We start from the raw sequence: 15,609 nt of genomic DNA on the forward strand, positions 1-15,609 counted from the left end.
TTTGTGGTGGTTGTCACCATGTAGATTGCTAATGGTTGTCGAAAGTGGATATTGTTAAAATGATCATTTAAGTTCATCATGACAGAGATTGTTGTCGAGTGAACCATAAATAGAACTACAGAAGAACATTTTGAAATTACGAAACAAGATTCAAGCATCAACATCTCCCATCCCTCTCTTGATCTTGAAATACAATTTCGAGATGTCAAATGAAACATCTAACTTCAAGGTTAATAATAACACAAAAATTGATGCTAGTTTACTATACTATTTATTGTGATTGGTAGACTTAGAATTTTGATTCTGTTCTGTTTTGTTACTCATGTGATATTTTCATATTTCTGTCCTAATTCACCTACCAATTAGCCGAACCTTGGATGTTTCTAGTCTACAGACTCTAAATACATTAGGATAACTTTTTCTAAATAAATAGCCCAAAACTCGCATGATTCTAAAAATATACGTTCTCCTAATAAAATCCACCGAGTATTCATCAAGGAAAAGGACCAAATTACTAAATACTAAAGTTCAAAAGGATTAAGTTAGTGAACACTAAAAGTCGAGTGTTCAATTGATATCAAACTAAGAGTAGTGCAAAGACTCAGTGGTTTAAATTGTTATTAAAAAACTAGATCGTTGATCTCATGAAAATCCATCACACTATATGCATAACTTGGAAATCACAACACATTTCCTATTTTAATTTGGAGTTGCAAGCATTAACAACCTTGTTATCCAACGAAAATGGCAAACCTAAAGCAGATTACCCAATAAATCCTATTTTATAGGGTTAGAATGACCAATAAAATCGCCAAAATTGTTATTTGAATGTTTTCAAAATAAAATTTCATAATCCTTTTTTCGCATATCTACCAGCAACAAACCAAGTTTCTTCTTCCACCGGCAAAACCAAACGAAACGAGGGCAAGAAAAGCAAACTAAAACTATGTATAAATCTAACACATCACACATCTTACTTTGATTTGTTCGTTATAACCAAAATTAATTTACCCTTAATCATTTTGAAGGCTTAATGGAATTAATATGACCTTTGTCCCAAGAAGTCAAGGCTCAATTGCTCAACCCCATACCTTTGTTGTACTACTTTCTTTTCAGCACTTCATATTAGAGATTAGTTCTAGACACAAATGGCGTACAAGCAGAACAAGTGTCAACTGATGAGTTAAAGAATTGTAAATACCCCAAATCCAAAATCATACACAATTCACTCACCCTAAATCAATCAATATGCATTTAATCTCAAATAAATTCCATTAAGCAAACATTGTTGACAAAAAACGCAATGAACCATAGACTAACAAAATTACCAGGCTTAAAATCCTTTGTCTTGGATATGAAGCAACAAGGTCCAAAAGTCCAAAAGGCTGCAAAAAGCCTCCTGAAAACTACTACTCTAGAATAATGGAGGACACAGAAAACATCAGAAGTAAACCTTCCTAAGAAACTCCTTTTGCAAAATTCTCACTTCTTTGATTTCTTTGACGCCCTGCACAAAATGAAAGGAAACTTAACATTGCAAAATGAAGCTAGATTTACATGGATTTTGAAGATTGATACTTATACTTACTGAGTAGATTGAGACGCAGCAGCAGGTTGGGCTGCCGATGTCACTGGTGGTTGTTTTTCTCCAGGTCCCTACAATGATAAGACAGATGTCATGGGATTGAAGGTAAGAAACAACATAGGTCGGTAATAATCAAGAGTGAGATAGCAAATAAACCTGTGCCAATCGTTCCTCCCTCCGAGCAAATTTCCTTTCCCTGCTGGCTTTGTTCTTAGCCCTCTTGGCCTCAAATTGATCTGACAATGTCTTCTCTCTTGCCTTTTCGGCCTTTGACTTGTGGATGCTCTCCATCAGCACACGCTTATTCTTAAAGACATTACCCTTTACTTTCATGTACATATCATGATACATGTGCTTGTCAATCTTCTTAGATTCTCTATATTTGCGGAGTAATCTCCTAAGGACACGCATTCTCCGCATCCAGAGAATCTTGGTTGGCAATCTTGCCTCCCTAGTACCCCTACGCTTACCTGAATACAATTAGAAAAATGAGAATTTTAACACACCAGAAGGAATCATGGTTCATTAAATAAAAAACTGTGTCACAACAAGAAGAAAATCAGTGATGCAATGATACGACATCAAAGGTTTTTCTAAAACAGTATCCGTATTTATAAATCATGACTTAGGCAACAATATACCATATCCAGAATGGCGACCCTTTCTCTTGGCCTCCTTCATGCGGCGTGCTCGAGAACGAGAGTGGATCTTGGTTGGCTTCCTGATGATGAAACCATCCTTCACCAGCTTCCTTATATTTTGACCTATCGTCAACAATCCAGACATTAATTAACAAGATAATCATAAACCGTTCTGTTATTATTACATATTCAAAAAAAAAAAAAAATCGCTAGAATAAAAAACTAGGGCTTTGGGATTTAGAAGAATAACAAGGGGGAAGACTGAAACAAGTTCAATATAAAAGTACCTTCCTAGCTGTGTTAAGAACCTAAGAGGAACAAATTTTAGAACTTCGTTAACCCATAAAAAATTGTTCAAGAATACCAAACGATTTCCTATACAACAGGAAGATATCACCAACTAGCAATCTGATGCAAATGATTCAACATAACTCAAATATTATATGATAATTAGATTCAGCGCAAGAGGAGAACCAGGATTTATTTAACAGATAAGTAACTAGAGTTCAAACTATTAGCGAGAACAGAAACAAAAACACTACCATTACGAACAGCAAACGCATATAACCTAGGGTAAAAATTTTCAGATCCCAAAACATATTTTATCATCTAGTAAATCTAAGAGATACAAGACAAACTACAGACTATGAAATCGAAACAATAGAACTCCATTCAACACCATGTAGACTGATTGAACAATCAACAGAGTGAAACAACAGAATCAAATCTTAATAAAAAGAGAGAGAGAGAGAGAGAGAGAGAGAGAGAAAGAAAGCGTACGAGAATTGGCCATGGAGATTTCGTTGACCTCATTGGGATCAAGCCAGACCTTGCCTCTCCCGCATTTGAGGACGCTGGCGGCGAGCCTCTTCTGGAGCTTCAGCGAAACCATATTTTTCTCTGTTCGACCTTCCCGGCCGCTAGTTGGAGAAGATAAGCTTATGAAGGAGAAAGGGAGTTGCCTTCTAGGGTTTAAGAAGCGGACTCCATTTTATTGTGGGCCTATTAGACCGAAAAAAAAAAAAAAGGAGTTGGCCCTTTTACTTAATTATGCTATACCCCCTCCAATTTTTTAAAATTATAAAACGTGACTTTTTTTAAGAGAAAAATACATTAGTTTTATTTCTATTTAATCTCAAAGGTATCAATTTTAAATTACATTTGAGTTTGTTTCAATTTGATTTTATATTTGCATTTTTAATTTTTAATCTCAATTTGAATGTAGGTAATAAATTTAAAATAATTTAAAATTTTAAAATTAAATTTAAATTTTTACTTGAATTTTTTAAAATTTTGAAAAAAAAATACTTACACTTTATATTAAAAAAGCATTAATATTTAAGTTTTTTTGTTTCAATTAAATCATAAATATCTACCGTTCATATAAAAAACTACTAAAAGCAAAAAATTTCATTTTTTTCTATTTTAAGTATTTGTAAATGAATATTTAATAAAAAAATTGAAATTAAAAAGGTAAAATATTTAATTTTAAAAGACCAAATTCAAACGAAATTTAGTAAAATTGTATCTAATAAATGTGTAAAAAAATTTAAAACTAAATAAAAATTATATCGAAATTTATGGGAAAAATGTAATTTTGTTAGAAAGAAAATATTTAGTTTTAACTTCTTTTTTAAAAAATTTGAATGTAGGTGTGTTTTGTTTGTTTGAATAAATTCTTAATTTTAATTATGAATTATTGATACGGACATGGAATTCTAAGTTATGCTTTTAAAATAATGGAAAAGTTAAAATGGATATCAAATAGCAATTATGCCTTTTGATTATTTTTGTAATTATCACCAAATATAGAAACACCACACGTATATTTTTATGAGAAAAAGTAACATATTATATTACAAAATTTTCATGATTAATCCACTATTTTTCAAGTCCGTTTTGGTTTGTGATCTTTTCAATTGTTTCTTCCTTTTAATAATTAAAAGGTCATTTTTAACATATCGGGATTTTATAAAATAAGTTGATTAGGATAAATACTTAAAATCAATTTTTTAGAAAAATAATTTTTTAAAGTATTTTTAATGGTTAAATCTCTTCTTAATTGATATAATTTCCAAGATGCTTTCAATGATTCTTCCCTTGATATGTGATAATAATTATGGTTGCCTTTAGGTGGCCAAACTAATATGACCACCTCCTTCTCCACTAATAATCTGTCAATGGTCATCCTAGACGGATCTGACTTGAAAACTTCCTATATCCTCCTCTTCCGCTCCGTGGGTTTCAATGAAAAGCATGAACTTCTAGGCTTTCTCTTTATTTCTCTTCCACTTCCTTTTACGATTAGAATAGAAACAGAAAAGAGATGCTACACAGCTACTAATACCCTCTCCTTACAGTCTTCAGTATAAGTTTTATTTTGATAACTATTTCAAAATTATTAGTTCAGTTAGTTTATTGGGTAATTTGATTTTAATAAAATCTGTTAGTTTTTCTTAAATGACATTTTGAAAAGATTAATACGATCTTCAAATGTTCTAACAAAACCATACCCTTAAAAATAACGCAAAACTATTCACCTAGACATAACTAATGTTCCATTTAATGAATAGTTTGATTTTTAGTTTTCGACATATAAAGTAGTTTGTGGGAACATTACATCTAGGTATGAGACTTCGTTTTCAAATTCAATCTCCAAGGTGCGTTCATGGTGCTTCTTAGCGTCCTCGTCAAACGGTTATTATAAATATTAAGGTACAAGATTTTTATATGGTTGCTTTAAGTAGTACGTGGTGTGGAGTCTTCTTCTTAAAACTTTTTTTTCTTGAGTCGTGGAGTAGTGTTTCGTTCCTTTTTTGGGTTTGACTTTTTTGTTGTTAATTTTGTTTCCTGGGGAGTGACCGACACTTTATTTAACATAACATCGTGAGTTTCTTTCATTTAATTTAATAATTTAGGTTTCTAACTTCCTAACATAGGTGTATGACGTTGGGAGTTTGTGGGCTTCACTGGACGCAGTCCGTATACTCAGTTAGAAGATAGTGTCTCTCCCAAGTCTCAACTACTAATCTTTTCGATAACCGAAGATTCTTTTTCTCGTAGGTTTTGTGTCTTAACCTCACACTATGAAGCTTTCTTCATTGGCTTAATTGAAAAACTAAAATTAATTCCCAACTATTGAAGAAAATTCTTCCAAGAAAAAAAAAAAAAAAAAACAATCAATCACAAATTTCAAAAAAACAAAATAAGTATGAACCAAATATATTCCAATTGTGTGAGACCACTAAAAAGAGAGGAATATATATATATTTAATGTTGATTCAATAACATGATTACATGAGAAGCACTTTGTCACGAACTACTTCCTCCAGCGTCGTTCAAGCCATTATTCAAATCAACTCATAAACATGAACCCTTTTCTTTCTCTATAAAATCCTCAAAGAAACAAAACTCTATACAGAGCCCCAAAACACATTATATTGTAAAATATCAAAACATGGCTCTCGCAAGGCAGCTGATCATCTCTGCAGCTCCTGTGCTGCTGCTGTGGCTGTTGGCCTCCGCTGACGTTTCTTCTGCCACGGACTATTATGGCTTTCCCGACATTGGTGATGCTGGAGTGCCGATCTACGATAAATCACTCCCGTCGTATGGCAGTGATGGGACGGTACCGCTCAGCATCGCTGTTGAAGGAGTTGTTTCTTGTAAAAATGGCAATAAATACCATCCTCTTAAAGGTAAGAGCTTTGTGTTTTTGTCTATAGCTATTATTTGGTTTTTTTAATACAAAAAGAACGTATTAACATGTAGTATATATTATATTTGGTGATTCAAGTCATTTGCGTTTCGATGATTATCAAATAAAGTATTTAATATTCTCCTAAATCATTTAATATCATTGTTACATAGACCTTCTAAGACTAGGTACTTAAGTTTTTGCATGAAATTCCAAAAGATCTCATTTCAAGGATAGTTTTGAAACATTTATATATGAAAGATTAGAGGATATTGCAACTTTTTAAAGTAATTAGAGTTTAAATTCATGGAAAAATGTTTTTTTTTTCTTTTGACAAATAGTTTAAACTCTCTTTAATTACTTGTAGGTATTGTAGCAAGATTCACATGTATGGCTTTGAACGAAAAAGGCAAAGAAATGGCTCCTTTTTCATTCTCAAGCTTTCCAAGCGACAACAATGGCTATTTCTTAGCCACACTGTCAGCTTCCAGGCTCAAAGGCAAAGCCAAAGTGACACAATGCAAAGCCTTCCTTCCTCCTTATTCTCCATATGGGGCCTGCAAATACCTTACCAACGTTAACGATGGCGTTGTTGGTGCTCTCTTTCGTTCTTTTCGCATTCTCCCACACAAGAAGATGAAGTTGTACTCTCTTGGATCCTTCTTCTATTCCTCACAACCAAATATATAATGCCTTAAGTTTTTATGATCATCTATATATACAATTTCAATTCATGTTTATTGTGTATTATTTTTGGTTTGTTGTTTTCCTTTTGGGTTTTATTTGTTGTTTCCATTTAGTTATTTCAATGGATGATCAGTCTGAAAAGAAGAAATGATTTAGATGTGTGTATAAGCTATTTAAGTTGTGTATTTCTCATTTTCTCATCAAGAAATTTATGTGTAATATTCTTTTTATTTCTCACAATTGTATTAAGTACCCAAATAAATCAATGGTATGAATTTTTAAGGAAAGCAATTACTTAGTTCTTTATTTAAATTTAGTTTGTAATGATTTAGGCACTCAATTTTCCTTTTTTTTTTAGCAATTTAAATTTTATTGTAAAAAATATTGCTAAGGTTTAATTATGATTCAATTAATTTATTTACGTATATACGTTGATTCATAAATTCATAAGAGATTCATCAATATCCTTATAAATTTTTCGATGTGTGATTTTCTCACAAGTTGTACTTGTTGTTATGTAGGATTTGAGATTGTGCTTTTGTACTCATCTAAAGTGAACAACATGTAAAACAAATTTAAACTACTCACAATGATGTGGTGTTTAGGTTATATAAACTTAAAAAGTTAAAAGTTAAGTGATTAGTTCGGACTAGTGAGGTTGAAATGTATTGTATTATTGTTTGTATTTTTATAAAGGATAAGATAATGATTAAGTGAAACGTACGAGATCTCTTTAAAGAGACAATAATTAGATGAACTCATTTTTTCACGAAAAAATTAAAATATAAATAATAATTTATTTTTCTAAAATTACCACATGACATATTTGTCATCTTTGGTGTGATTGGGCCACACATAGCAGGTCTTCATGATTTCTCTCAACATATATATACAACAACGAATGCTAATTTCATACATAAGCTTTATTAAAAACAAATTTTAAAGTTTACCAATTAATTTTTACATACTAAAATTTAGAAACCAAACTTTTTTAAAATTGATTGTGATCAATATAGCTAGATGGGTATGGAGTGAAATTCAAAGACAAAATTGTGTGTTGCATCCTTTAAAGTTTAGAGACAATAATGCATGTTTCATAACCTAATTAAAGCTTAATTACTACTTGTAGATTTATTATTGCTATTTAATTTTCTTAAATACTATATCGACAATTTATCTTATTGTTTTTTAATATAATACAAATCAAACTAGGTATCTCTTACTCATAAATACATCCACATGTGCTAAATGAGTAATACTCTCCTTTACAATATTTTACGGAATTCTAAACTAATTAAAAGACCATAAAAATATATGATATGAACATGAATCATACTCTAAACATCACAATCATAAAAGATCCTATAATTATATGCACTAAACAAAGTGTATGAAATTCAAACAGGTCATAGTTATTTTTAATTTTAATACTACTCCAGATTCTTATAATTAAAAATATTTTATTTGCATTACCCTCTCAACACTTTGTGCCACTAAAGTCCCATAATGTTTGTTCCCATCGTGCATCCAATAACTTTTCATACCATAAAAAAAAATGTTATTATAAAAATGTAGATACATGCAATGTATAAGCTAAAACATGCAACATATATATATATATAAAGTGGATATATAAAGGCTAGCTCATCTCAAGGCTCAAATTCAAATCATAAAGTCCTTTCCTTTTTTCTCTGTATTATTATCATAATTTCCATTTGAAAATGGGTTCTCTACATGCAGTTTTCTTCTCACTTTTGGTCATCAGTATTATTGTTGGTTCAGCTAATGGTGATATCTATGATGGTGGGTCTTACGATTCTATGACACCCAAATTGGCTAAGGATCAAGAAAGGCTTCTCTCTACCATGATTGGCATTGAAGGAATTATCCTTTACAAATTTGGTTCATCAATTTCCCCTCTTCAAGGTAAGCTTTATATATATATATATATCCACCAGACTAGAAGTTTATATACCAAAATAATCATAAATATTACAAAATATTATTTACGATATGTTTATATAGATATTGTTATATTTATAAATTTTAGCAGTTTTACGATTTAAAATTATATTTTTTCAATTTTGACATAACAATTGTTTAGAAATACTGGAACATATTCATCTTTGCATATTTGAAAACTATTAAAGTCTTTGCGTGGATAGCACAATTTCTTTTTTCAATTTATTTATTACTTTTTTTAAAAGCATATAGATAATTTATGTCCGATTTTGTTTTTTTAAGTTATTTTCCTTCTTTTCTTACTATAGTTTACATTTTTATTTAGTAGGAAGATTGAGTTCTTAACTAATTTTTAGATATAAAAATAAGATTTTAAAAAGCTATATATGTTTTACACATGCAGGAGGTTTGGCAAGAATAACATGTAAAACAGTGGATGAGTATGGTTATGAGGCAGCTTCTTACACATTTTTAAGTGAGTCAAGTGATGAAAATGGCTATTTCTTGGCAACATTATCTCCTTCAGAGGTAGAAGACAAGAGAGAATTGAAGGAATGCAAAGCTTTTCTAGAGGTCTCACCATTAGAGAACTGTCAATCTCCTTCTGACCTCAACAATGGAGTCTCTGGTGCTCTTCTCCATTCTTACAAATTTTTGGTTCATAATAACATGAAACTCTTCTCTGTTGGGCCTTTCCTTTTCACTTGCCAAACTTAAAACAGCAAGATTCAATGTATATGTATATGATAATTATAATGATCTATATAAGCTTAGTTCAGAGACATTATTCTAAAAATTGGAAAAGAATTTTTGAAGATTGATCATTAGTGTCAATGTCAAATTTGAGATTATAAAATAGTCTCACTTTTATATTTGCCTAATTATTCTCTTTAATGTATTTCTTTAAAAAAGATTTATACAAACATCTACATAAATGGAGACGCCCACACTTTCAACTTCTAAGTGCGAACGTTTTATACTAATTAATATTGAACTAACTTCACCTAATTTGTCTAATAGTAAAATTTAATTGAATAACCTAATACCAAAGTATTTTTCATTTTTAAATTAAGTATAAAAATTAAACGATAGCTTATTAAATTATTACCTGTATCGAAAAGATTTCAATTTCTTCTCATTCACTTACTCATTTATCCTTAAAATAAAGTTTTGAAAAAAACAAAGTATAACCCATAAAAAAATTAACCGTAGAAATGTCTTCATCAAAATTCATAATTTTTTTTTTACAAATTTAGGTCTAATGTTACTTTTTTCTATGAGAATACAAAAAAAGAAAAATTCGCTTTTTCACTATAATTATGGTAGTAAAACTTATTAAAGACATATTCAAATATAATAAAATAAACTAAAATATTTACCAAATATAATAAAATTTAGGATTTTATCATTCATGAACATTGACAACTTTCTTCCGTGTCTATCAACGTTATTAATAAATTAAATTTTTTTATTAAATTTTGTTAATATTTTGTCAAATTTATTATTTTTACCATTTTTGTTAAAGTTTGGAGATTAAAATTAGAAAATACTTATAAAAAATTGAGATATAATTTATAAATGTTTGATTAACCAACAATTTTTTAATTAATGAAGATAAATGTAGTATAATATCTAATATACTCTTTCGTTCGTGGCTCCTCAACCAACTTAACTCGACTACAAAGTCCTTCCATGAGTTAAGGCACTGGATAAAATTTTTCCGGGGAGCGTCATCGAAATTCTCACCATTTTCAAGAACCTTAGGTACCTTTTCTCTTTTATTTCTCTGTTCTTAAGTAGTTCTTCCCATAATCTATTTTACGCAACTGGAATTTCTTGGATAAAGTTAATCTTCGAATTGGGTCACAAAATGTTTGAAGAAATGCCCGACTGAATTGCCCAATTAATTTGTTCCTACTTTAAGCTTGTCTAGTTTCTCTGGTGTTCTTGTAGGATGGGATTCTTTTCGCTTTGACTTCATTAGCTGATTACATATAATTTGCAGGGACGGTGTTATTTGTATCTACGGAAATTAATTTCTATCCCCTATTCGTTTAAGATGCTAGCCACATTCCCCACATCATCCGTAGTTTCATCTTCTCATTCCAACGAATTTATTAATGTATTCTACTTCAAATCCAAAGGGACTGTTTCTTTTGATTCACATTTTCGAGTTCCATGGAGACTTGTGAGAAATATTCAGCCAAGCTTGGGTGACCCTTGTATTAAGATGAAATCTACTGCCATAAAGTGTGTGAAACCTACCTATCAATCCCTTTTTGAGGACAATTCGATTATTACTGACTGGGAAGATCAAGAAGGGGATATTGAGGAGATGGACTCACCTTGGGAAGGAGCAATTATTTACAAGAGGAACTCTTCAGTTTCTCATGTGGAGTATTGCACAACATTAGAGAGGCTTGGGTTAGAGAAGCTTTCGACTGATGTCTCGAAATCTAGAGCATCAACGATGGGTCTACGCGTAACTAAAGATGTGAAAGATTATCCCTTTGGAACGCCTGTTCAAATCTCTGTTGATGTCACAAGGAAAAATAAAAAGTTGAGGTTGGATGGAATAGTTAAAACTGTCATCACTCTGAATTGTTATAGGTAAATTCTAATTACAAATTAATTCCTTATACAACATTTCTATTTGATTGCTTTCAATCAACTGAAGCACACTAGACTAGACACTAAAATGCTAATCATTTTTGGTTCTCACAGGATTTTAATGAAGAAGGAAGTTTCTTCTATTCTATGTTTTGCATGTGTTTACTACTTATCTGGTGAAACCTTCCTTCCATAGCTAATTCCTGGTTGGATGGTCACTTGATACATATTTTTGAGACCTAGAATGGAAATATGGAATGCCACCTGTTTTAGGTTCTTACCACACTATTCTAGGTCCCAACTTCTGTAAAAAATTTCAGAAAATTTTTACTTCATGAGTGGATTTGAAACTTTTAGGGAAAAAACAAGGTTGATATTACAACTTTTGAATGATAGAGTTATTTTTGAAACAGAGAACAAGATTCAGAGTGTTTATTATAACTAACCTATGTAAAAGTAACCATACTACCTACTCAATGTTTGCGTTAGATTGCCTCTTAATTGATTTCAACAATTTTGACTTATCCATTGCACACAAGCCTAGTTGTTTTGGTTGTTCTCACATGTGAGATGAAGTATTTGCTTTCTCTGTTTTCTCCTCTTACACCTCCACGCCAATTTACTTCTTTGTGATGGTTCTATGCTCAAAATTTAGTCTATACCGTTTATCCTATTATCAGTGAGGTTCATTATATGCTAATCACTTGATGTTGTAGCTGTTGTGAGCCTGCTCCTGAATGCATTTTCTCAAATTTCTCCATTATACTAAGCGAAGAACCGATTGAAGAACCTGATGTCATAAATATGGGAATCATTAGCGGAAAGGATATGTTCAAGACTGACAATGGAAATAGTGATGAAGATGATGAAGAGTTGATAGACTTGGATGATCAACTCTATTTTCCTCCTCTGAACAAAGAGATAGATATATCAAAGAACATTAGAGACATCTTGCATCTAGAAATTACCATGAATGTGATATGTGATCCGGGATGCAAAGGTATTTGTCTAAATTGTGGTATAAATTTGAATACTGGAAGCTGTAAATGTAGTAAACAGGCTGTAAAGAAGAATGATTTTGGTCCTCTTGGAGATTTGAAAAGACGAATGCAGAACAATTCTTAAAGACTTAGAATGCAAGACCATGTGTTCCTTTAAATTAAATCATTTCATTTAAAAAATGCGTGTTATCTTGGTTGATCTCTTTTACAAGTTCACAACCATCTTTTTTATAATCTTATTCTATTTGCATTTTAACCTCCGTTAAGTTAGAGCACCTGCAATGAAATCTGAGAAAATATGTCTATTATTATTACTCTGCTCATTTGCTTGAACCCCACAAATCTCCGCTTACTAATTGGTGTTTCTTAATTATGATTGAATATTTGAATCTTGCCCATTCGGCAAATGAGAGTCAAATTGAACCTTGAAATATGACTGTATTCTGGCATGGCTGCTTCTATTAACCATTGATCTTTTTCCCCTCCATTTTCTTGCTGTCATCTCTCTCGCTCACTTTCTTCCTAAAGAACCAAAATGAAATGGCTATTGAAAAACGTCCACAGTTTCCTCTTCATCTTTTGCAGAATGGTTTTCAATTGATGATCCATTATTAACAACTTGGGATTTTGATATCAATATTTCACCGACAATTTTATTGACATTTCTAAAAGATTGAAACCTCAATAATTCTACCAACATCGATATGGACTTATAAAACATAACATTTTGGGAAGCTTCAATTTTCTTCTAATGTTGATTTCTTAATCCACATCGTCAACCCATTTTAAATTATGATGAATTTCAATTAAGTACACAAATTTTATTAATAAAGTAAAAATAGGAAGGTGTTAACTTATTATTGCATTTTACGTTTTATCAAGTAAAGGGATCAAAATATACATTTTGAAAATACAAATACTAGAAAATGGTAATGTAATCTCCATTTGAAAGTGAGAAGCTTTGTATTGTTTGGAATAAACCTTCAAGCCAATGGCAATGTGATCTCAATCAACACTTTTATCTAGGAAGTTTTATTAGTTGGAAACTTGAAAGATCAAATTTTTAAACAACATTTTAATCTTCTCAAAACGACACAAGATCAAGTCAGTTTTAGCTCAAAACTAATCTGAAGCTGAACTGATTATACTCTCTGGGATGAGGAAAATTTTCTTCATTAGGAATTTCAAGTTTTCAAATTCTTTGCCTTTTGGAACCAAAGAGGCTCAGCTAAGAACAGTTACATATACAGAACTAAAAAACAAAAGAATGTTTCTCTTGAGCATTCTCATCAAGATTTAGCTGACTTGTTGAGAAAGGAGGACAAGGAGCCCTTGGGGACCGAGCAATATCTCATTGAGGAAACTAATCAATCCGAACCAGACAACTGGTGTTACGTCAACTCCGCCGAGAGGAGGGATCACCTTCCTTGTTGCAACTAGAAGTGGTTCAGTGGGGGCATAAGCTATGACATATGGAAACTTCCCCACAGGCAACTTGGGATACCAAGACATTACTATTCTAGCAATAAACAAAAACGAAAACACCGAGAGAGACGGCCCCAGAAAGCTGATCGCAAGCTTTGCCGTTCCTGGGTCGAGGTCAGCCAAAGTCATACTGTTCACAAAATCAGAGGCAGCCATTGATGCATCTTGCAAGGTAAAGGGGATAGTCCTTGCAGCTTCGTAAGCAGCAGCTGGCTTTAATGGAGGGATGACATAGGCCAATGACAGAAGACTCTTGGAAGAGGTAAAAGAACCCAACAAAGATGAGCTACATTTGATTGCTTGGAATTTGCAGTTTGGATTTCTTTGAGGATGGTACTTGAAGCCTCTCTGTCGAAACAAGGTAATAAATCTAAACATTTTGCAAATGGATGCAATTCACAAACTAAGTGCATGTCTAGAATGACTTTTTAGGTGCTTTAACTATTTGAAAGTAATTTTAAATATAGGCGATTCTACTCACTATTTACAATGATATAACAATAGTTAAATGCACGACACTGGGGAATAGGACAGTGATATGTAAAAATGTTTGACAGAGTGACTGACATGGAATACATCTTAAACTAAAGGCTTGTTCGAATTAACTTCTTAAAATGTTTAAAAAATTGTTTTTAAGCACTTAAAAAAGTCAATCTAAAAGTCTATTTCATCACTCCATCATTTATCTTATTTAGCTAACTCATTAGGCTAGAATCATACATAACCATGGTCCTAATGCCAAAAACTCAAAACAAAATTTAAACAGTTAAATTATCAAAAATACTCTTTAAGTTCGCCCTTCGCCCTTTGTTTCAAACATTACTCTATTCTTTCAAAAATTGCAATATTAACCTCAACTTAACCTTTCAAGTTCGCCCTTCGCCCTTTGTTTCAAACATTACTCTATTCTTTCAAAAATTGCAATATTAACCTCAACTTAACCTTTCAAGTCTCAATATCTAATTGCAATATTCCTTATCCAACTGAACAAGTCAGAACCCTCCATTCAGGGAAGAGTAAAAGCATAATCGGGAGCAGGGAAAGTAATAGAAAGGTATAGAAGGTGAATACATACACAGAAATTTGAATTTCCATGGTTGGGAGTCAAAGGGGATGATCCTATACCTAAATTATAAGGATAAAGCAAAAAAAACTAAGAGAAAATCCAATTTCAATGCACTGGAATCAACAAGGAGAAAGAAAAAAACCTATTACTCGAATGGAGCTGAGAGAGGAGCAGGCGGTGGCAGCCATGGGTTTCACAGAGGAGCTCCGGTGGAGAAAGAATGAGAAGGCTATCCCTTTATCATCAATAGGAGCAATTGGGTTTGGGCCATTAAAATGGAGGATTCATTGATTCCATTATCGGTTGCCGTTGGTCTGTTCAAACCCGGTTCAGTTGATGACCGGTCAATTTCTTTTTCGTTTTTTCTGTCTACTTATTATTATTATTATTGTTATTTTAGTACTAATCTTATACGAGTCTTATTTACCCTTGGTTGTCCTAAAATTTGAAAATATAGATGGTAGAATATTTACAATATTATTTGAGATGGACCAAAAAAATTAGATAAATATATCTGAAAATAAAGATTATGGAAAAGAAAATACAACATTTTTTAAAATAGAAAAATAAACCAACATATTTACGACATATAACAAAATGTTGGATTTTATTAATAATAGACACTGGTATGTAATTGATATAAATTTATTAGTGTTTATTAATGATAGAATATCTGAAATTTTACTATATTTTGTTAAATTTGCCATTTTTGACAACTAAAAAAATTTTGATCTTCAATGATACGTCAGACTCTCATTTGCTTATGTATATGATCAATGTTTGCTTATCATATATGAGGCGTTGCCATGATATGCTGGCACATTCCTTGCCATCTAAGGAATTTGAAGAACAAGCTTCTTCTTTTCTTCAATTTT

The 15,609-nt window shown here is 31.6% G+C and overlaps 5 protein-coding genes across 8 annotated transcripts; 3 read left to right on the top strand and 2 right to left on the bottom strand.

Moving 5' to 3' along the window:
• Positions 1–1,229: 1,229 nt before the first annotated feature.
• LOC101206670 (60S ribosomal protein L19-1) lies at positions 1,230–3,233 on the bottom strand. Its single transcript, XM_004135971.3, has 5 exons — positions 3,007–3,233; positions 2,227–2,349; positions 1,742–2,055; positions 1,589–1,656; positions 1,230–1,507 (listed from the first exon to the last, which is right to left on the bottom strand). The coding sequence occupies exons 1-5, from the start codon at positions 3,116–3,118 to the stop codon at positions 1,483–1,485; spliced, it is 642 nt and encodes a 213-aa protein (XP_004136019.1). The 5' UTR covers positions 3,119–3,233; the 3' UTR covers positions 1,230–1,482.
• Positions 3,234–5,634: 2,401 nt separating this feature from the next.
• On the top strand, positions 5,635–6,901 carry LOC105436170 (proline-rich protein 3). Its single transcript, XM_011661063.2, has 2 exons — positions 5,635–5,924; positions 6,291–6,901. The coding sequence occupies exons 1-2, from the start codon at positions 5,684–5,686 to the stop codon at positions 6,611–6,613; spliced, it is 564 nt and encodes a 187-aa protein (XP_011659365.1). The 5' UTR covers positions 5,635–5,683; the 3' UTR covers positions 6,614–6,901.
• A 1,370-nt stretch (positions 6,902–8,271) lies between these two features.
• Positions 8,272–9,495, top strand: LOC105436171 (proline-rich protein 3). The gene is made up of 2 exons (XM_011661064.2): positions 8,272–8,536; positions 8,976–9,495. The coding sequence occupies exons 1-2, from the start codon at positions 8,332–8,334 to the stop codon at positions 9,287–9,289; spliced, it is 519 nt and encodes a 172-aa protein (XP_011659366.1). The 5' UTR covers positions 8,272–8,331; the 3' UTR covers positions 9,290–9,495.
• Positions 9,496–10,195: 700 nt separating this feature from the next.
• LOC101222143 (large ribosomal RNA subunit accumulation protein YCED homolog 1, chloroplastic) lies at positions 10,196–12,382 on the top strand. Of its 2 annotated transcripts, none has more exons than XM_004136118.3 (3): positions 10,196–10,336; positions 10,578–11,182; positions 11,899–12,382. In XM_004136118.3, the coding sequence occupies exons 2-3, from the start codon at positions 10,632–10,634 to the stop codon at positions 12,305–12,307; spliced, it is 960 nt and encodes a 319-aa protein (XP_004136166.1). In that variant the 5' UTR covers positions 10,196–10,336; positions 10,578–10,631; the 3' UTR covers positions 12,308–12,382. The 2 variants fall into 2 exon arrangements, with proteins under 2 accessions (XP_004136166.1, XP_011659367.1); XM_011661065.2 differs by having other exon boundaries at positions 10,232–10,336; positions 10,526–11,182.
• Positions 12,383–13,335: 953 nt separating this feature from the next.
• LOC101206020 (protein COFACTOR ASSEMBLY OF COMPLEX C SUBUNIT B CCB3, chloroplastic) lies at positions 13,336–15,010 on the bottom strand. 3 transcript variants are annotated; one of them, XM_004135968.3, is made up of 3 exons: positions 14,877–15,007; positions 14,744–14,793; positions 13,336–14,016 (listed from the first exon to the last, which is right to left on the bottom strand). In XM_004135968.3, exons 1-3 carry the CDS (start codon positions 14,920–14,922, stop codon positions 13,480–13,482), a joined length of 633 nt encoding a protein of 210 aa, XP_004136016.2. In that variant the 5' UTR covers positions 14,923–15,007; the 3' UTR covers positions 13,336–13,479. The 3 variants fall into 3 exon arrangements, with proteins under 3 accessions (XP_004136016.2, XP_004136017.2, XP_031745003.1); XM_004135969.3 differs by lacking the exon at positions 14,744–14,793 and having other exon boundaries at positions 14,884–15,010; XM_031889143.1 differs by lacking the exon at positions 14,744–14,793 and having other exon boundaries at positions 13,336–14,012; positions 14,877–15,002.
• Positions 15,011–15,609: the final 599 nt, after the last annotated feature.

This window comes from Cucumis sativus, chromosome 7 (genome assembly GCF_000004075.3).
Source record: "Cucumis sativus cultivar 9930 chromosome 7, Cucumber_9930_V3, whole genome shotgun sequence".
Taxonomy (NCBI): Eukaryota; Viridiplantae; Streptophyta; class Magnoliopsida; order Cucurbitales; family Cucurbitaceae; genus Cucumis; species Cucumis sativus.

Bases quoted from the DNA above. Each gene is read 5' to 3' on its own strand.
- LOC105436171 (XM_011661064.2), top strand. From the start codon at position 8,332: ATGGGTTCTCTACATGCAGTTTTCTTCTCACTTTTGGTCATCAGTATT. The intron at 8,537-8,975 runs GTAAGCTTTATA...TTACACATGCAG, and splicing joins ATCAATTTCCCCTCTTCAAG to GAGGTTTGGCAAGAATAACA.
- LOC105436170 (XM_011661063.2), top strand. From the start codon at position 5,684: ATGGCTCTCGCAAGGCAGCTGATCATCTCTGCAGCTCCTGTGCTGCTG. The intron at 5,925-6,290 runs GTAAGAGCTTTG...AATTACTTGTAG, and splicing joins TAAATACCATCCTCTTAAAG to GTATTGTAGCAAGATTCACA.
- LOC101222143 (XM_004136118.3), top strand. From the start codon at position 10,632: ATGCTAGCCACATTCCCCACATCATCCGTAGTTTCATCTTCTCATTCC. The intron at 11,183-11,898 runs GTAAATTCTAAT...TTGATGTTGTAG, and splicing joins ATCACTCTGAATTGTTATAG to CTGTTGTGAGCCTGCTCCTG.
- LOC101206020 (XM_004135968.3), bottom strand. From the start codon at position 14,922: ATGGCTGCCACCGCCTGCTCCTCTCTCAGCTCCATTCGAGTAATAG. The intron at 14,794-14,876 runs GTTTTTTTCTTT...CTTATAATTTAG, and splicing joins CAGCTCCATTCGAGTAATAG to GTATAGGATCATCCCCTTTG. The intron at 14,017-14,743 runs GTATGTATTCAC...TTGTTTCGACAG, and splicing joins ATGGAAATTCAAATTTCTGT to AGAGGCTTCAAGTACCATCC.
- LOC101206670 (XM_004135971.3), bottom strand. From the start codon at position 3,118: ATGGTTTCGCTGAAGCTCCAGAAGAGGCTCGCCGCCAGCGTCCTCAAA. The intron at 2,056-2,226 runs GTATATTGTTGC...AATTGTATTCAG, and splicing joins GGGTCGCCATTCTGGATATG to GTAAGCGTAGGGGTACTAGG. The intron at 1,508-1,588 runs GTAAGTATAAGT...CATTTTGTGCAG, and splicing joins GCTGCGTCTCAATCTACTCA to GGCGTCAAAGAAATCAAAGA.